The sequence below is a fragment of the Bombina bombina genome, chromosome 5, assembly GCF_027579735.1.
Source record: "Bombina bombina isolate aBomBom1 chromosome 5, aBomBom1.pri, whole genome shotgun sequence".
NCBI classification, from domain to species: Eukaryota; Metazoa; Chordata; class Amphibia; order Anura; family Bombinatoridae; genus Bombina; species Bombina bombina.
Window position 1 is genome coordinate 29,341,158 of NC_069503.1, and position 22,101 is coordinate 29,363,258.

The window sequence follows — 22,101 nt, forward strand, 5'->3', positions numbered from 1 at the left end:
ATATTGTGTTTACAGCAGCATTCAGCCTGTTGGGTAGTGCCGTGTATATTGTGCAGGTTTACACCTTCCCTTTTTTAGTTTAAATGACAGAAGATTTACCTATCAAAACTATATATTTACATCCCAAAGTATTGATCTAGGTCCATTTTGGTATATTTCATGCCACCATTTCGCCACCAAATGTGATCAAATAAAAAAAAATCATTAAGTTTTTCACAAACTTTGGGTTTCTCACTGAAATTATTTACATACAGCTTGTGCAATCATGGCCCAAATGGTTGTAAAAGCTTCTCTGGGATCCCCTTTGTTCAGAAATAGCAGACATGGTGGCTTTGATATTGCTTTTTGGTAATTAGAAGGCCACTGATTGCAGCTGCGCACCACACTTTTATTATTCCCAGCAGTGAATAGGTTAATCAGGTAGCGTGTAAGGTTAACTTTAGCTTTAGTGTAGAGATTACCCTCCCACCTGACACTCCCCATCCCCGATCCCTCCTTGAACCCCCTCAAACAGCTCTCTTCCCTGCCCCATCCCCTACTGGTCAAATCCATCTAAGGTACTGGCAGACAGTCTCCTAGTATGCAGTTTTAGACCTTTTTTATTATTATTATTATTTGTTTTATTATTATTTTCCATAGTGTATGATTACCCATTTACCTTCCCACCTCTCTGATCTCTCCCAAAAAGCTCTCTAACCCTCCCCCCTATAACTAGTTTCTGCCATCTTAGGAACTGGCAGCTGTCTGCTAGTAGCCCGTTTTCTATCATTTTTCTTTTTTCTTTGATATAAAAAAAACAACAATAAACAGGAGGCGGGGCGTAGTCATGCAGGAACATGGCTGCACAGTAAAACAGCTCCGTGGCCTTTCTCCCCTTAATGGCCACTAAGGTACTAGTACACTGACCTGAGACGGATACAAACACTATATTCCTGCACTGGAACACCAGCAGCTCTTCCCTGAGCATAAAGAACTCCGCTGGGACAACTAAACACTTTAAAACCAGGGGACTACAACCCCCGTTCCAGTGCCATCTTGACAGCAGGACCCGATCAAGATACGCAGCATGATATAAACTGCAGGTACAAACTAAACTCCCTATGTGAAGACAGCCACCTAGAAGACCATACAGAACATGGTCAAGTCAGCTTGTGATATACTGCTCTAGAGCAAAATACCTCCTACACCTCCATTGACAGGGAACGCAACTATGCACTTAAAAAAAGGGTTATCAGCACTGCTAGAGGCCGCAATGCTCGCGGAGCCTATTAAATTTTATGGCAATATAACTCAAAGATCTTTAAGCCCATAATCAGGCTGCCTTGTTATAACGAGACCTATGTACAATATATATCTAAAGGTCCTGTTAACATATGCACTCACTACGCATGCCCCATTTGTTTTATTCAGCCAACTGCCAAATCATACTTGGGGACTTTACTAAACTTAAAGGAGTCCGATAAATGCTGCATATAAATATGGGACTATAAATACCCTTATCATAGCAAGGATTTAACGGGGTGCAAACAGACATTCAACAATTTACACACAAATGCGAATTCTTATTATACTGCACACCCTCTTCACCAGCTATATCCAGACACTGGAATTTCCCACAACCCTCACCACTAGCTCAGGGCAACAAGAAGCTCATCCAGGTCTGGCAAAAATCTAACTAGCTCGAACCTTGCCTCGGTCAGCTCCTTCTTTGGACCAAAGGAGAAAGCAACAACCTACAAACCAAGTCCACATAAACAAGCAGAAACTATTGAGTAAAAAATGCCAGCAGATACTCCCTCGCTCTCAGAAGACCAGCTGTCACAGATTCAGCAAACTATAGCATCTCTTGCATCAAAAAGCGATATAGCTGATCTGAAATCATTTATTAAAAATGAAATCTCCCTGAGAAAAGATATGAGCGATATGAATTCAAGAATTGAATACCTCGAAGAGGGACAGGAAAGCTTGGAAACCATGGTTAGTGATAATACGCAACACCTGAATTGTCAAGACTCCATTATTCAATCCTTACAGATGAATGTTGAAGATCTAGACAACCGCAGCAGTCGCAGTAACCTGCGGATACACGGCATTCCAGAAGAAATTACCCAGGATACCCTATTGGGATACTAGCTGCAACTTTTCAAGCAGCTGGATCCCTTATTAGAACTTACAAAAAAATGGGAAAAGGACCAATGGCACTACAAATTGTGTATTGTAATTGCTCTAAACATCTCTATGTATAACCATTAATCTACGTTCGTAACCGTAGTAGGTTGAGATTAGGAGAAATAGGTGCTATGTACTATTTTGGAATTGAAGGGTTGTTAGTGGCTCAAAAAAGAATCACTGAAAGAGTACATCTGAAGCACTCAAGAGCTATGTTTGAGTATGATTTTAACTAGTTAAGAAGACTTGGTTATTAATAGGTGTATAGAACTCATAAGTGACAGAGTCAAAAAATCTAATAGTAAAACTTAACTTTTAATTAATAACACTACTTAAAATGTTCGGGAAAGAAATTACATTAAAAACACAAGTAATACTTGGGCTGCTCGTTCTGGAAGTATATTAAATTACGTAATACACTGTATAGGAAAATAAAGTGAATGGATTACAAGTGTTGGGTAGCTAGAAGGTTAATCTTGTATCAATATAATGATATTGGATCAGTATCAAATATTATGATTCTATTTTATATTAGGTTTGATACTGATATATACGTGCCTGCTTTTTATTTGATTGGGCACTGATATATAGGCAGATAGTGTTTTGGAGATGTATCAGTGTTATTTAACAATAAGCACTATGGAGCAAGATATAAAGGTTAAATATCAAACTGTCGTTTGTTAAACATCTGATAGTTGATAGTCATTTGTTAAAAATCAAATAGTAGTGTTTTTGTGCTCCAGCAAGGTATAGAGGTTAAATATCAAATTGTCGTTTGTTGAACATCTGATAATTGATAGTCGTTTGTTAAACATCAAATAGTAATGTTTTGGTGGCTATGCAACAAATATCACTGAGCTATTGATCGTTGGTTGATCATTAGTTTATTGTGTAATAATTGATAGACGTTTGTTAGGCATCAGATTATCGTTTGTTAAATATCACATAGTTGGTCATCGTTTGTTAAACAACAGGCTATTTAGATAGCTGTAAATCGATTATTATAATGTTGTTGATCATAGATTAAACATCAATTTTATTCTTATGATATAGTGACAGTATGCTTGTTTGGTGTTTTATCAACAGCTTATAATCCACTGTGTTTGGTAGTATGGTATTGCACTTGATGATGGTTAATAGTATGCAAGCATACAGCTACCGTCGATATAGTATTGCACGAATAGTGCGTTATGTTTAGTTGAATAATTTTAATGTGCAAAGTTTGGCCTTGTAATGTATAAATATATGATGTTCTGTTTATATAAAAGGTAATAAAGCTTTCTTCCAGTAGTAATTTGTCAACTTCAGTTTTTTTTATTTCCAGTAATATAATATTGCACATCCTATATAATAATTGGCCAAGTATGTTTGTCAGATGCAGTCATGTGCAGTAGAGACTGCACGTGACAAACATACCTGGCCTTGATCAGTGTCGGCTTGGAGCGAGAGTAACAGCTGTGAGAAGCGGCCGCGCGCTACATGGGAGGTGAGGTGAGTGACAGCGGGCGTGCGCGAGGTACAGCGAGGCCAGTAACAGCATGGGAGGTGAGGTGAGTGACAGCGGGCGTGCGCGAGGTACAGCGAGGCCAGTGACAGCGGGCGTGCGCGAGGTACACAGCATACAAGCTGAACAGCTGTGAGGTCTGGGGAGCGCGAGGCAAGCTGATAGAAACAGCCTGTGGCACGAGATAGGGAGCGCGAGCTACTCAATATAAAAGGCACTGAGCTTCACATTTAAAAAAAAACTGTGCCATTCTGTGGATAGTGGGGTTTATAAAAAGTAGTTGAGAGGAGCGCTAGACTCAGCCCACTTAGCCAACCTCTGGTACTACCTCCTTCCTAGGTAGTTAAAAATAAAAGATTATAAATGTGTGTAGTGTAGGTGGCGCTAAAGATACACTAAATATACCTAGCAGTGGGTTGATAAACCAACGATACAATGTTTCAACAAAATATCTATCTTAGAACCGTTACATATAAATCTGCATATAAACTCTCATATAAACTTTCTGATTCAATAATGGAGGTAACAAGTGCCTGGTATAGAAATATGTACAATTTTTATTCTCTAGTAAATAATGTAAAAAGGTAGAAACACAATATAAAAACGCAATTTAAATAATCAAAGTAATCTCTCATACGATTGGCCCACACTCTTCAATCACAACTGCTTCCAAAATAAATCGTTATTATAAAATATGTTGGCGTCTCTTAAGCAATATACTGCTACAAATGAAAATATTGCTAAAATGATAATGATAGTAACCCTCAAGGTTAATGGTAAAGGAGATACACTTCTAAAATTAATATGCAAACATACATAAAATGGTATTCATATGACTATCTGGCTGGGGTTCTATTTCCCATTACAAGTCTCTGTGTATAGGGGACTTTCTTCTATTGCCGTAAAAATCAGGCGTTTTAACTGCCTGTTTCCAATCGGCTAACACCCGTGGTTGGAATAGTCCTTGTGTTGTGCCTTGTTACAGAGGAATATCCTGCTTATGATCCTGTAAGAAGGGGGAGTTCCCCAGGTAAAATCTGCAGTCTTATGCAAATCGGGACAAACCCCCAATCGAAACAACAGTCTTATGATGATTTTAAACAATAACACCGGAGTCTGTATAAAATGAAGGAATCCCACAGACAATCTTAATCCGGTTGGATGGTATGAATCACACTTTAGCGGGGAGTTACTGTCATCATAGATACTCTCACCTGCTGGTCTTTGTCTGGGTATATCAGCTCTTGTATATATCGATATTGATAGTCTGATTAAGTTGCGGACCTTCTCGTCCCTGTGGGTAACTTTCTTCACTTGCGCAAGCCTTATCTGAGTTACCTTTTTCGCCGCAGCTTCTCAGTGACACTCTGCTCTTTAAGTACTTTGTACGCAGAGTGGGTAACTGCTGTATATCCTCTTTCGCCTTTCTTTCACCTTTCATTCTGTGGATAGTGCCTAACGTAGTTAGAGCTAAGTCTGTGGAGGATATTGCCTAACATAGTTAAGTCTGTGTATAGTGCCTAACATAGAGTTAAGTCTGTGGATAGTGCCTAACATAGTTTTAAAAAAAAAACCTTTGCACTTGAACTGAACAGAGTTAAGTCTGTGGATAGTGCCTAACATAGTTAGAGTTAAGTCTGTGGATAGTGCCTAACATAGTTTTAAAAAAAAAAACCTTTGCACTTGAACTGAACAGAGTTAAGTCTGTGGATAGTGCCTAACATAGTTAGAGTTAAGTCTGTGGATAGTGCCTAACATAGTTAGAGTTAAGTCTGTGGATAGTGCCTAACATAGTTAGAGTTAAGTCTGTGGATAGTGCCTAACATAGTTAGAGTTAAGTCTGTGGATAGTGCCTAACATAGTTAGAGTTAAGTCTGTGGATAGTGCCTAACATAGTTAGAGTTAAGTCTGTGGATAGTGCCTAACATAGTTAGAGTTAAGTCTGTGGATAGTGCCTAACATAGAGTTAAGTCTGTGGATAGTGCCTAACATAGAGTTAAGTCTGTGGATAGTGCCTAACATAGAGTTAAGTCTGTGGATAGTGCCTAACATAGAGTTAAGTCTGTGGATAGTGCCTAACATAGAGTTAAGTCTGTGGATAGTGCCTAACATAGTTAGAGTTAAGTCTGTGGATAGTGCCTAACATAGAGTTAAGTCTGTGGATAGTGCCTAACATAGTTAGAGTTAAGTCTGTGGATAGTGCCTAACATAGTTAGAGTTAAGTCTGTGGATAGTGCCTAACATAGAGTTAAGTCTGTGGATAGTGCCTAACATAGAGTTAAGTCTGTGGATAGTGCCTAACATAGTTAGAGTTAAGTCTGTGGATAGTGCCTAACATAGAGTTAAGTCTGTGGATAGTGCCTAACATAGTTAGAGTTAAGTCTGTGGATAGTGCCTAACATAGTTAGAGTTAAGTCTGTGGATAGTGCCTAACATAGTTAGAGTTAAGTCTGTGGATAGTGCCTAACATAGAGTTAAGTCTGTGGATAGTGCCTAACATAGAGTTAAGTCTGTGGATAGTGCCTAACATAGAGTTAAGTCTGTGGATAGTGCCTAACATAGTTAGAGTTAAGTCTGTGGATAGTGCCTAACATAGAGTTAAGTCTGTGGATAGTGCCTAACATAGTTAGAGTTAAGTCTGTGGATAGTGCCTAACATAGTTAGAGTTAAGTCTGTGGATAGTGCCTAACATAGTTAGAGTTAAGTCTGTGGATAGTGCCTAACATAGTTAGAGTTAAGTCTGTGGATAGTGCCTAACATAGTTAGAGTTAAGTCTGTGGATAGTGCCTAACATAGTTAGAGTTAAGTCTGTGGATAGTGCCTAACATAGTTAGAGTTAAGTCTGTGGATAGTGCCTAACATAGAGTTAAGTCTGTGGATAGTGCCTACAATAGAGTTAAGTCTGTGGATAGTGCCTAACATAGTTAGAGTTAAGTCTGTGGATAGTGCCTAACATAGAGTTAAGTCTGTGGATAGTGCCTAACATAGAGTTAAGTCTGTGGATAGTGCCTAACATAGTTAGAGTTAAGTCTGTGGATAGTGCCTAACATAGAGTTAAGTCTGTGGATAGTGCCTAACATAGTTAGAGTTAAGTCTGTGGATAGTGCCTAACATAGTTAGAGTTAAGTCTGTGGATAGTGCCTAACATAGAGTTAAGTCTGTGGATAGTGCCTAACATAGAGTTAAGTCTGTGGATAGTGCCTAACATAGTTAGAGTTAAGTCTGTGGATAGTGCCTAACATAGTTAGAGTTAAGTCTGTGGATAGTGCCTAACATAGAGTTAAGTCTGTGGATAGTGCCTAACATAGAAAGAGTTAAGTCTGTGGATAGTGCCTAACATAGTTAGAGTTAAGTCTGTGGATAGTGCCTAACATAGAGTTAAGTCTGTGGATAGTGCCTAACATAGAGTTAAGTCTGTGGATAGTGCCTAACATAGAGTTAAGTCTGTGGATAGTGCCTAACATAGTTAGAGTTAAGTCTGTGGATAGTGCCTAACATAGTTAGAGTTAAGTCTGTGGATAGTGCCTAACATAGTTAGAGTTAAGTCTGTGGATAGTGCCTAACATAGTTAGAGTTAAGTCTGTGGATAGTGCCTAACATAGTTAGATTTAAGTCTGTGGATAGTGCCTAACATAGAGTTAAGTCTGTGGATAGTGCCTACAATAGAGTTAAGTCTGTGGATAGTGCCTAACATAGAGTTAAGTCTGTGGATAGTGCCTACAATAGAGTTAAGTCTGTGGATAGTGCCTAACATAGAGTTAAGTCTGTGGATAGTGCCTAACATAGAGTTAAGTCTGTGGATAGTGCCTACAATAGAGTTAAGTCTGTGGATAGTGCCTAACATAGAGTTAAGTCTGTGGATAGTGCCTACAATAGAGTTAAGTCTGTGGATAGTGTGTAACATAGAGTTAAGTCTGTGGATAGTGCCTAACATAGAGTTAAGTCTGTGGATAGTGCCTACAATAGAGTTAAGTCTGTGGATAGTGCCTAACATAGAGTTAAGTCTGTGGATAGTGCCTGACATAGAGTTAAGTCTGTGGATAGTGCCTAACATAGAGTTAAGTCTGTGGATAGTGCCTAACATAGAGTTAAGTCTGTGGATAGTGCCTAACATAGAGTTAAGTCTGTGGATAGTGCCTAACATAGAGTTAAGTCTGTGGATAGTGCGTAACATAGTTTAAAAAAAAACAAACTGTGCAATAGAACTGAAAAGAGTTAACTTTGTGGATAGTGCATAAGACTACTGACAGAGCCAAATAGTGCCTAAGACTACTGACAGAGCCTAAGTGCATATATTAAAAAAATAAAGTGTAAATAAGACTGCAACAAATAAAGCACATTACACTGTTTTAAAAATGAAAAATAAGTGCCTAAAAAAAAAAAGAGTACATTGCACTGCATTAATAAAAATACACAAAAAAGTGTCTAAAACAGAGTGCCTAAGAGAACCTAAAAAAAATACTTTAGACTGCCTAAAAAAAAAAAAAAAAAACATAAGACTGCCTAAAATTAAAAAAATACATAAGACTGCCTAAAATTAAAAAAATACATGACTGCCTAAAAAAAAAAGACATAAAAAAAACTACAAGACTACATAAAAAAACAAAAAAAAACTTTAGACTGCCTAAAAAAAAGAGAGTACATTATACTGCCTAAAACAAGAGTGCCTAAAAAAGAGTACATTAGACTGCCTAAAAAAGACTACATAAGAGTGTCTAAAACAAAAAAAGAGTGCCTAAAAATTAGCACATACGACTGTTTAAAAAAAAAAGTGACTAAAACAAAAAAAGTACATAAGACTGCCTAAAACAAAAAAGAGTGCCTATAAAAGAGTACATTATACTGCCTAAAATAAGACTACATAAGAGTGCCTAAAACAAATAGAGTGCAAAAAAAAAACATAAGACTGCCTAAAAAAAAAGACTACATAAGATTGCCTAAAATTAAAAAAATACATAAGACTGAATAAAATTTAAAAAAAAGAGTGCTTAAAAAGAGTACATTAGACTGCCTAAAAAATACATAAGACTGTCTAAAACAAAGAGTGCCAAAAAGAGTACATTAGAGTGCCTAAAATAAGACTACATAAGAGTGCCTAAAACAAAAAAAGAGTGCAGAAAAAAAGTACATAAGACTGCCTAAAACAAACAAAAGAGTGCCTAAAAAAAAGAGAACTTTAGACTGCCTAAAAAAGTACAAAAGACTGCTTAAAGAAAAAGAGTGCCTAAAAAAAGAGTACTTAAGACTGCCTTATTAAAAAAAGATTACATAAGACTGCTTCAAGAAAAAGAGTGACTTAAAAAATACATGAGTACCTAAAACATAAAAAAGAGTGCCTAAGAAAAAAGGAGTACATTAGACTGCTTTAAAAAAATACATAAGTGTCTAAAACATAAAAGAGTGCCTAATTAAAAAAAGTACATTAGACTGCCTAAAAAAAACACTACATATGAGTGTCTAAAACAAAAAAGTGCCTTAAAAAAAGCACATAAGACTGTTTAAAACAAAAAAAGAGTGCATAAGATTGCCTAAAAAAAAAGCACAGAAGACTGTCTAAAACAAAAAAAAAAGAGTACATAAGACTGCCTATAACAAAACAAAAAAGTGCATAAGACTACCTAAAAAGAGATTCCTTAAGACTGCATAAAACAAAAACAAAAAATAAGACTGCCTAAAACAAATAAAAGGCCAAATAAATAGATTGTTAAAAAATAATAAAAGGACAAATAAAGAGTGCCTAAACAAAATAAAGAGGGCACACAAATAAAAACTTTAAAACAAACAAACTAAAATATAACAAAAAAAAATAGTCTCAAATTATAAAGAGACTGTGTTAGACAGAAATAAAAGTGTGATACAAAGAGCCTGCAAAACAAAAGCAGATAAAAGTGCAAAACCACAAAATGCCTCCTAAGAGAATTTTAACACCTGAAGATGCAGAAAACGTTAAACGCAGAAGAAATGAAGGTCTTCGTATACGTCGGACACATATGACTGAACAACAAAGGGCAAGTCAACGTAATAAGAATACTGCAAACAAGCGAATTTCAAGAGCCAATATGACAGTTCAGGAAAAAGATCTCCAACGAGATATGCAACGATCACGTTCTGCTGCCCGTAGAAAAAATATGACCGACGCTGAAAAAGCTCTTGAAAGGGTAAACAATTGTGAACGTATCAAAAATATTCGCAAAAACATCACTAATCAAGATAACACAACGTACAACCATTCACTATTTATTGAAGACAATGTACAGATGCACACATGTGGTCAACTTAACGTTTTGTGCAACTTCTGCATGGCTAAGCATTTTCTAGAGGAACAACCAAGTGATAAGCTCTTTAATAAATGTTGCAATAAAGGCAAAATCACATTACCTGATATACGAATTTCACCACTGATCCAACAACTAATGACCGGACATCACACACATTCAAAGAATTTTATGCAAAATATCCGTTCAATCAATAGTGCATTGGCTTTTGCATCAATGGGAGCAAACATTGCACCACCTCCAGGATATGGACCATATTGCTTCAGAATAAATGGACAAATCTATCACCGATCTGGTGCCTTGCATCCAGAAAATGATGATCAACGAAAATTTGCACAGCTATACATTTTAAGTCCTGAGGAAGCTGCAGACCAAAGAGCAGCGCTAAAAGAAAATTCGGGGTGTCACGTTGAGCTTTTGAGGGAGTTAAGTTCATATATGTCTCAGTGTAACCCTTTCGCAGAGGCATGTAAAATGCTCTATGAGGTAGAGCAAGAATGCATCCATGAAGCCTCTTTAAATGGAGTTCAACCTTCTGATGTTTCAATGTTAATTCTTCAAGACAGAACATCAGATTGCCGAAGATATAATGCACAAAAAGTTAATGAGGTTGCTGTTATTTTCCAAAATACTGATGGAGAACCACCTCTTGAACGCGATCTTCTTATTCATTGCCGCTCTATAGATAAAACAAAAAAAACAGAAAGAATAAGTGTCTTAGATCCTAATCTTGAACCATTGCTGTATCCTTTGTTATTCCCATATGGTGACCAAAGTTGGGGTTCAAATATCGCTCTTAACTACAGGCCAACATCAATTAATAATGTAGAAAGAAGAACAACCACCAATCCGAGGATAAGAGTTAGTCAAATGAAATACTATTCGTACAGGATTTCAATAAGAGATCAATTTAATCCCTTCCTTAGTGCGGGCAAGTTGACAAAGCAGTACTTTGTTGATGCTTATGTCAAAACTGAGGCTAATATACTCAACTATATCCGTCAAAATCAATCTAAACTTCGCATTGAAAAATATACAGGATTAATGGATTATATTCAAAGTGAAGCTGCTGCACAGGGCTTAATGCCTGGAAAAGCTGTTGTTTTGCCATCATCCTTTCAGGGAAGTCCCGGAATATGGCCCAAAACTATCATGATGCTATGGCCATTGTCAGAAAATATGGAAAACCTGATTACTTCATCACCATGACCTGCAACCCTAAATGGCCTGAGATAGTCGAAAATGTGTTAGAAGGTCAAGCAGTGGAGTTCAGACCAGATTTGGTTGCAAGAGTTTTTAACCTCAAATTAAATTCTCTTTTGCATGATATCTTGAACAAACATGTTCTTGGAAGTCCTTGCGCAAAAGTGCATGTTATAGAGTTCCAAAAAAGAGGTCTACCACATGCTCATATCCTCTTAATATTGAAAGCTGAAGACAAGCCAAATGATGCTGAAACCATTGACAAATTTATATCAGCCGAAATTCCAGATGAACACCTTTATCCCCGGCTACATGCTATTGTAATAAAGCATATGATACACGGTCCCTGTGGGGAACATAATTTAAATTCTCCGTGCATGGTGGATGGCAACTGCAGCAAAAATTTTCCTAAACAATTTCTCCAACATAGGTGTGTCCGGTCCACGGCGTCATCCTTACTTGTGGGATATTCTCTTCCCCAACAGGAAATGGCAAAGAGCCCAGCAAAGCTGGTCACATGATCCCTCCTAGGCTCCGCCTACCCCAGTCATTCTCTTTGCCGTTGCACAGGCAACATCTCCACGGAGATGGTTAAGAGTTTTTTGGTGTTTAAATGTAGTTTTTATCCTTCAATCAAGTGTTTGTTATTTTAAAATAGTGCTGGTATGTACTATTTACTCTGAAACAGAAAAGAGATGAAGATTTCTGTTTGTAAGAGGAAGATGATTTTAGCAAACGTTACTAAAATCGATGGCTGTTTCCACACAGGACTGTTGAGATGAAGTAACTTCAGTTGGGGGAAACAGTTGGCAGACTTTGCTGCTTGAGGTATGACTGGCCACATTGCTAACAAGACTTTGTAATGCTGGAAGGCTGTCATTTTCCCTATGGGAACCGGTAAGCCATTTTCTTAGTTTAAGTAAAAGAATAAAGGGCTTCATAAGGGCTTAAAAGACTGGTAGACATTTTTCTGGGCTAAAACGATTACTTTCTAAGCATATTTGGCAGATTATAACTCTTAATAGTTATTATAATCTTGGGGATTGTTTTAAAAAAACGGCAGGCACTGTATTGGACACCTTTTTCACTGGGGGCCTTTTCTAGTCATAGGCAGAGCCTCATTTTCGCGCCACTAATGCGCAGTTGTTTTTGGAGAGCAAGGCATGCAGATGCATGTGTGAGGAGCTAAGAACCACTGAAAAAGCTTTTTGAAGGCGTCATTTGGTATTGTATTCCCCTCTGGGCTTGGTTGGGTCTCAGCAAAGCAGATACCTGGGACTGTATAGGGGTTAAATGTAAAAATTTTAAGAGTTAAAGAGTTTAAGAGTTAAAGCTTTCAAATTTGGTGTGCAATACTTTTAAGGCTTTAAGACACTGTGGTGAAATTTTGGTGAATTTTGAACAATTCCTTCATACTTTTTCACATATTCAGTAATAAAGTGTGTTCAGTTTAAAATTTAAAGTGACAGTAACGGTTTTATTTTAAAACGTTTTTTGTGCTTTGTTGTCAAGTTTAAGCCTGTTTAACATGTCTGAACCATCAGATAAACGATGTTCTATATGTATGAAAGCCAAGGTTTCTCCCCATTTAAATATATGTGATGATTGTGACATAGTGTCCAAACAAAGTAGGGACAATGATGCCACAGATAATGATGTTGCCCAAGATGATTCCTCAAATGAGGGGAGTAAGCATGGTACTGCATCACCCCCTTCTGTGTCTACACCAGTTTTGCCCACACAAGAGGCCCCTAGTACATCTAGTGCGCCAATACTTATTACCATGCAACAATTAACGGCTGTAATGGATAATTCTATTGCAAACATTTTATCCAAAATGCCTACTTATCAGAGAAAGCGCGATTGCTCTGTTTTAAACACTGAAGAGCAAGAGGACGCTGATGATAACTGTTCTGACATACCCTCACACCAATCTGAAGGGGCCAGGAGGGAGGTTTTGTCTGAGGGAGAAATTTCAGATTCAGGAAAAATTTCTCAACAAGCTGAACCTGATGTTGTAACATTTAAATTTAAATTAGAACATCTCCGTGCACTGCTTAAGGAGGTATTATCTACTCTGGATGATTGTGACAATTTGGTCATCCCAGAGAAATTATGTAAGATGGACAAGTTCCTAGAGGTTCCGGTGCCCCCCGATGCTTTTCCTATACCCAAGCGGGTGGCGGACATAGTAAATAAGGAATGGGAAAGGCCCGGCATACCTTTTGTTCCTCCCCCTATATTTAAGAAATTATTTCCTATGGTCGACCCCAGAAAGGACTTATGGCAGACAGTCCCCAAGGTCGAGGGGGCGGTTTCTACTCTAAACAAACGCACTACTATCCCTATAGAAGATAGTTGTGCTTTCAAAGATCCTATGGATAAAAAATTAGAGGGTTTGCTTAAAAAGATGTTTGTTCAGCAAGGTTACCTTCTACAACCAATTTCATGCATTGTTCCTGTCACTACAGCAGCGTGTTTCTGGTTCGAAGAACTGGAAAAGTCGCTCAATAAAGAATCTTCGTATGAGGAGGTTATGGACAGAGTTCAAGCACTTAAATTGGCTAACTCTTTTATTTTAGATGCCGCTTTGCAATTAGCTAGATTAGCGGCGAAAAATTCAGGGTTTGCTATTGTGGCGCGCAGAGCGCTTTGGCTAAAGTCTTGGTCAGCGGATGTGTCTTCCAAGACAAAATTGCTTAACATCCCTTTCAAGGGTAAAACACTGTTTGGTCCTGACTTGAAAGAGATTATTTCAGACATCACCGGGGGAAAGGGCCACGCCCTTCCTCAGGATAGGTCTTTTAAGGCTAAAAATAAGCCTAATTTTCGTCCCTTTCGCAGAAACGGACCAGCCTCAAATTCTACATCCTCTAAGCAAGAGGGTAATACTTCTCAACCCAAACCAGCCTGGAGACCGATGCAAGGCTGGAACAAGGGTAAGCAGGCCAAGAAACCTGCCACTGCTACCAAAACAGCATGAAGTGATGGCCCCCGATCCGGGACCGGATCTGGTGGGGGGCAGACTTTCTCTCTTTGCTCAGGCTTGGGCAAGAGATGTTCAGGATCCTTGGGCGCTAGAAATAGTTTCTCAGGGTTATCTCCTGGAATTCAAGGAACTACCCCCAAGGGGAAGGTTCCACAGGTCTCAATTATCTTCAAACCAAATAAAAAGACAGGCATTCTTACATTGTGTAGAAGACCTGTTAAGAATGGGAGTGATTCATCCAGTTCCATTAGGAGAACAAGGGATGGGGTTTTACTCCAACCTGTTCATAGTTCCCAAAAAAGAGGGAACATTCAGACCAATTTTAGATCTCAAGATTCTAAACAAATTTCTCAGGGTTCCATCGTTCAAAATGGAAACCATTCGAACGATCCTTCCTACCATCCAGGAAGGTTAATTTATGACCACGGTGGATTTAAAGGATGCGTACCTACATATTCCTATCCACAAGGAACATCATCAGTTCCTAAGGTTCGCTTTTCTGGACAAGCATTACCAGTTTGTGGCACTTCCATTCGGATTAGCCACTGCTCCAAGGATTTTCACAAAGGTACTAGGGTCCCTTCTAGCGGTGCTAAGACCAAGGGGCATTGCAGTAGTACCTTACTTGGACGACATCCTGATTCAAGCGTCGTCTCTGTCAAAAGCAAAGGCTCATACGGACATCGTCCTAGCCTTTCTCAGATCTCACGGATGGAAAGTGAACATAGAAAAAAGTTCTCTGTCCCCGTCAACAAGAGTTCCCTTCTTGGGAACAATAATAGATTCCTTAGAAATGAAGATTTTTCTGACAGAGGTCAGAAAATCAAAACTTCTAAGCTCTTGTCAAGTTCTTCATTCTGTTCTTCATCCTTCCATAACGCAGTGCATGGAAGTAATAGGATTGATGGTTGCAGCAATGGACATAGTTCCTTTTGCACGAATTCATCTAAGACCATTACAACTGTGCATGCTCAGACAGTGGAATGGGGATTATACAGACTTGTCTCCGACGATTCAAGTAGATCAAAAGACCAGAGATTCACTCCGTTGGTGGCTGACCCTGGACAACCTGTCACAGGGAATGAGCTTCCGCAGACCAGAGTGGGTCATTGTCACGACCGACGCCAGCCTGGTGGGCTGGGGCGCGGTCTGGGAATCCCTGAAAGCGCAGGGTCTATGGTCTCGGGAAGAATCTCTTCTCCCGATAAACATTCTGGAACTGAGAGCGATATTCAATGCTCTCAAAGCTTGGCCTCATCTAACAAAGGCCAAATTCATAAGGTTTCAATCAGACAACATGACGACTGTTGCATATATCAACCATCAGGGGGGAACAAGGAGTTCCCTGGCGATGGAGGAAGTGACCAAGATAATTCAATGGGCGGAGGATCACTCCTGCCACTTGTCTGCAATCCACATCCCAGGAGTGGAAAATTGGGAAGCGGATTTTCGGAGTCGTCAGACTTTCCATCCAGGGGAGTGGGAACTCCATCCGGAAATCTTTGCCCAAATAACTCAATTATGGGGCATTCCAGACATGGATCTGATGGCTTCTCGTCAGAACTTCAAGGTTCCTTGTTACGGGTCCAGATCCAGGGATCCCAAGGCGACTCTAGTGGATGCACTAGTAGCACCTTGGACCTTCAACCTAGCTTATGTATTCCCGCCGTTTCCTCTCATTCCCAGGCTGGTAGCCAGGATCAATCAGGAGAGGGCTTCGGTGATCTTGATAGCTCCTGCGTGGCCACGCAGGACTTGGTATGCAGACCTGGTGAATATGTCATCGGCTCCACCATGGAAGCTACCTTTGAGACAGGACCTTCTTGTTCAGGGTCCATTCGAACATCCGAATCTGGTTTCCCTCCAACTGACTGCTTGGAGATTGAACGCTTGATTTTATCAAAGCGTGGGTTTTCAGATTCTGTAATAGATACTCTTATTCAGGCTAGAAAGCCTGTAACTAGAAAAATTTACCATAAAATATGGAAAAAATATATCTGTTGGTGTGAATCTAAAGGATTCCCATGGAACAAGATAAAAATTCCTAAGATTCTATCCTTTCTACAAGAAGGTTTGGAGAAAGGATTATCTGCAAGTTCTCTGAAGGGACAGATCTCTGCTTTATCTGTTTTACTTCACAAAAGGCTGGCAACTGTGCCAGACGTTCAAGCGTTTGTTCAGGCTCTGGTTAGAATCAGGCCTGTTTACAGACCTTCGACTCCTCCCTGGAGTCTTAATCTAGTTCTTTCAGTTCTTCAAGGGGTTCCGTTTGAACCCTTACATTCCGTAGATATTAAGTTATTATCTTGGAAAGTTTTGTTTTTGGTTGCAATTTCTTCTGCTAGAAGAGTTTCTGAGTTATCTGCTTTGCAGTGTTCCCCGCCCTATCTGGTGTTCCATGCAGATAAGGTGGTTTTGCGTACTAAGCCTGGTTTTCTTCGGAAGGTTGTTTCCAACAAAAATATTAACCAGGAGATAGTTGTACCTTCTTTGTGTCCGAATTCAGTTTCAAAGAAGGAACGTTTGTTACACAATTTGGACGTAGTCCGTGCTCTAAAATTCTATTTAGAGGCTACTAAGGATTTCAGACAAACATCTTCTTTGTTTGTTGTTTATTCTGGTAAAAGGAGAGGTCAAAAAGCAACTTCTACCTCTCTTTCTTTTTGGCTTAAAAGCATTATCCGATTGGCTTATGAGACTGCCGGACGGCAGCCTCCTGAAAGAATCACAGCTCACTCCACTAGGGCTGTGGCTTCCACATGGGCCTTCAAGAACGAGGCTTCTGTTGACCAGATATGTAAGGCAGCGACTTGGTCTTCACTGCACACTTTTGCCAAATTTTACAAATTTGATACTTTTGCTTCTTCAGAGGCTATTTTTGGGAGAAAGGTTTTGCAAGCCGTGGTGCCTTCCATTTAGGTGACCTGATTTGCTCCCTCCCTTCATCCGTGTCCTAAAGCTTTGGTATTGGTTCCCACAAGTAAGGATGACGCCGTGGACCGGACACACCTATGTTGGAGAAAACAGAATTTATGCTTACCTGATAAATTACTTTCTCCAACGGTGTGTCCGGTCCACGGCCCGCCCTGGTTTTTTTAATCAGGTCTGATGAATTATTTTCTCTAACTACAGTCACCACGGTATCATATGATTTCTCCTATGCATATTCCTCCTGTACGTCGGTCGAATGACTGGGGTAGGCGGAGCCTAGGAGGGATCATGTGACCAGCTTTGCTGGGCTCTTTGCCATTTCCTGTTGGGGAAGAGAATATCCCACAAGTAAGGATGACGCCGTGGACCGGACACACCGTTGGAGAAAGTAATTTATCAGGTAAGCATAAATTCTGTTTTTAAGAACAAACTTTACTTAATGTTGATGGATATCCTCGATACCGGAGGCGAAAAAATGAGACCACAGTAATTGTCAATGGGAGAAAAATTGACAATTCTTGGGTAGTTCCATATAGCCCATACTTCTGCTTGAAGTACAATTGCCATATAAATGTTGAGAGTTGTGTTTCTATCAAAAGTGTTAAATATCTCTTCAAATATGTATACAAAGGTTATGATTGTGCAAATATTTCCATTAAGGAACATGCCACACTATAGCATGATGAAATACAAATTTTTTTAGATTCAAGATATGTCAGTGCTCCTGAAGCTGTTTGGAGATTGTATGGTTTTCTGATGCACCATCAAACACATACAATAATAAGACTTCAAGTCCATCTTCCAGGTGAACAAGATGTATATTTTTATAATGATAACATACAATTAGCTGCAGAGAAGGCCCAAGACAGGGATACCACTTTGACAGCATACTTCAAGTTGAATGATGAGACTCATGCTGCACGGGCATTTTATTACTCTGACATTCCTCAACATTATGTATTTGATGTAAAAACCCGTAAGTGGAATCCAAGACAAAGAGGAGCAGATACAACAATTGGCCGATTGTACTATGTTAATCTTTCATCGGATTTAGAGAGATTTTGTTTGAGGTTACTACTCCTGCACGTAAAAGGAGCAAAATCCTTTAGGGACCTACGCTCTGTTAATGGACAAGTTTGTCACACATTCAAAGAAGCTGCCCAAAAGCTTTCACTTTTACATGATGATGCTACCTGGGATTTTACACTTAACGAATCAGCATCTCAACAAATGCCTAAACAAATGAGGGAACTGTTTGCTTATTTGTGCATCTTTGCTGTCCCACCTAATGTCCCACAACTCTTTAAAAAATACAAACAAGATCTTTATGAAGATTTTTCATGTCATGAGGGCCATGTGGATGATTGCGCAAGTTGTAAAGATTTTGCTTTAACAGACATTTTAAATGTTCTCATAGTACATGGTAAACGTTGTGAAGATTTTGGACTACCCAATCCATCAAACTTCATTCCAGACATGCAATTTATCTATGTTGCACATTTGGAAGCCCAAATTGGAGCACAACTTCAAGAAGCACTAAATATCGAACAAAAAGCTGCCTTTGACGCTGTAATGTCTGCAATTGCTAATGAAAATTTACCACACAGATGTTTTTTTATTGATGGACCTGGTGGAAGTGGAAAAACGTATTTATATAAGACTTTATTGAGTACTTTACGTGGACGCACACATGCAGGCCCATTTATCAAGCTCCGTATGGAGCTTGAAGGGCCGTGTTTCTGGCGAGTCTTCAGACTCGCCAGAAACACAACTTATGAAGCAGCGGTCTAAAGACCGCTGCTTCATAACCCTGTCCGCCTGCTCTGAGCAGGCGGACAGGAATCGCTGGAAATCAACACGATCGAATACGATCGGGTTGATTGACAGCTCCCTGCTGGCGGCCGATTGGCCGCAAGTCAGCAGGGGGCGGCGTTGCACCAGCAGCTCTTGTGAGCTGCTGGTGCAATGTTAAATGCGGAGAGCGTATTGCTCTCCGCATTTAACGAGGTCTTGCGGACCTGATCCGCAGTGTCGGATCAGGTCCGCAAGCCCTTTGATAAATGGGCCCCATGGAGTTCTTCCTGTTGTCTCTACCGGAATAGCAGCTAATCTCCTTACTGGTGGAAGAACTTATCATTCACAATTTAAGCTTCCAATTCCATTACTGGACACATCAACATCAAACATGAGAATGACTTCAAAAGATGCTGAGCTCATACGAAATGCTCAATTGCTGATTTGGGATGAGGCCTCAATGGCACCCAGTATAGCTCTAAAATGTGTAAATATGCTCCTTCAGGAAATTATGCAAAACAACAAGCCATTTGGCAGAAAAGTAATTCTCCTTGGTGACTTTCGACAAACACTCCCAGTACTTCCTCATGGCAATAGATCTGCTATTGTGGAAGCTACCATAAAATTCAATGATCACTGGGATAAATTCAAAATTTTGAAATTGCAAAATAATGTGCGATCGGTGGATCCAGAATTTAGTAACTGGCTACTACAATTAGGACAGGGTTCATTAAATAACTCAGAGGGCCTTCCTGAGGATTTAATTGAGATTCCTTCCAAATTAATATGCCACGATTGTATCATATCTGAAATTTTTGGAAAAAGACTTCTTCCATCTGATCTTCCAAATTTTTCAAAAAAGGCAATTTTGTGTACAAAAAATGCTCATGTTGATCAAATCAATGAGCATGTATTAAATATACTCGATGGTGATGAAAAAACATACCTAAGTTCAGATTCAATTGACGATCAGACAGATGAAGATACTCAAAACTATCCCATAGAATTTCTAAATGAATTAGCTCCATCAGGAATGCCTCTTCATAAGCTAAAAATTAAATTGGGAAGTATTATTATGTTGCTTAGAAATCTTAACACAAAAAGAGGTCTGTGCAATGGAACAAGATTAATAGTTAAAGATCTTAAGCCCAATCTAATAATTGCAGAGGTGCTCACAGGAACAGCTCAAAACCAGATGGTTTTTATCCCACGAATAGATTTAGCCCCTGCCAATACTGAACTACCATTCATTTTACGAAGGAGACAGTTTCCAATCAAACTTGCTTTTGCAATGACCATTAACAAATCACAAGGTCAAACATTAGACAAAGTTGGAATATTCCTTCCGGAGCCAGTGTTCAGTCATGGACAACTTTATGTTGCATTGTCTCGAGTTCGAACATCATCTGATGTAAAAATTAAGATACTACAAGGTTCCAAGCAAGGAAAAATGTTACCAAACAGTGATACCATTTTTACAAAAAACATTGTTTTTAAAGAAATATACTTTAAATAAATAGGGTTTTGTCTGTTTATTTAGTTACATGTATTTATGAATTAATTATAGCAATATTCTTCATGTACGTTTTTAAACTTTATTTTATTTTAATTCACTTTATATTAAAATAAGATCTCATCTCTATTTTAATTTTTATAATTTTTCTTTTTAATAAAGAATAACATAACAATTCTTTAAATATTTTGGCCCGTGTACACGGGCTTTAACACTAGTTAATAATGTTGTATGTGATTAAATAATTTTTGTATCCAAAATGATTGCCTGTTCTTTTTTATATTATTACACTTTAGTTAGCAAGTTATCTCAGTCATCATTTTTAATAATTCATTTGTTAAATGCACAGTTTTCCCATTTGTAAGAAAGATATGTATGTATGAGTTTTAGCTAAGATTTTGGACCAACAGTTGATATTATAATTGCTTGCGGTTTTACCAAGAAATGGCCACAAAGTATTTACATTATTTAACTCAACCACCCATCCTTATAAAACAAATGACTATTAAGTTCAATATATTATTATACTGTCGTATAGTTGCCACTGCTGTTTGTTAAACTGCCACCGAAATGTGTTTTAAGATTTTGAATCATAGAGATATTTACTTCCCATATTTATAAGATTTATAATACAAAAGTGTGGTAAGAATCTATTATCAATTACTGATTAAGTATAGTATCATAAATTAGCTGGTTCTATATTTATGTTTGCAACGAACACTGTGATTAAGTATAGTATCATAAATTAGCTGGTTCTATATTTATGTTTGCAACAAACACTGACCTAGATTTGGAGTTTGGCGGTAGCCGTGAAAACCAGCGTTAGAGGCTCCTAACGCTGGTTTTAGGCTACCGCCGGTATTTAGAGTCACTCAAAATAGGGTCTAACGCTCACTTTTCAGCCGCGACTTTTCCATACCGCAGATCCCCTTACGTCAATTGCGTATCCTATCTTTTCAATGGGATCTTCCTAACTCCGGTATTTAGAGTCGTTTCTGAAGTGAGCGTTAGACATCTAACGACAAAACTCCAGCCGCAGGAAAAAAGTCAGTAGTTAAGAGCTTTCTGGGCTAACGCCGGTTTCTAAAGCTCTTAACTACTGTACTCTAAAGTACACTAACACCCATAAACTACCTATGTACCCCTAAACCGAGGTCCCCCCACATCGCCGACACTCGAATAAATTTTTTTAACCCCTAATCTGCCGACCGCCACCTACGTTATCCTTATGTACCCCTAATCTGCTGCCCCTAACACCGCCGACCCCTGTATTATATTTATTAACCCCTAATCTGCCCCCCTCAACGTCGCCTCCATCTGCCTACACTTATTAACCCCTAATCTGCCGACCGCAAAGCGCCGCCACCTACGTTATCCTTATGTACCCCTAATCTGCTCCCCCTAACACCGCCGACCCCGTATTATATTTATTAACCCCTAATCTGCCCCCCACAACGTCGCCGCCAGCTACCTACAATAATTAACCCCTAATCTGCCGACCGCAAAGCGCCGCCACCTACATTATAGCTATGTACCCCTAATCTGCTGCCCCTAACACCGCTGACCCCTATATTATATTTATTAACCCCTAACCTGCCCCCCACAACGTCGCCTCCACCTGCCTACACTTATTAACCCCTAATCTGCCGAGCGGACCTGAACGCTACTATAATAAAGTTATTAACCCCTAATCCGCCTCACTAACCCTATAATAAATAGTATT

At 39.0% G+C, this 22,101-nt stretch overlaps 2 protein-coding genes across 2 annotated transcripts in view; both read left to right on the forward strand.

The window, feature by feature from the left end:
• Positions 1-22,101, forward strand: part of LOC128659746 (zinc finger protein 91-like) — a 262,253-nt gene that overhangs the window by 14,817 nt on the left and 225,335 nt on the right. The window lies entirely within an intron of this gene.
• On the forward strand, positions 9,577-20,742 carry LOC128661253 (uncharacterized). Its single transcript, XM_053715530.1, is given in 5 exon segments — positions 9,577-11,077; positions 11,080-11,577; positions 17,499-18,640; positions 19,221-20,276; positions 20,728-20,742. Coding segments are annotated over 5 exon segments (4,212 nt in total).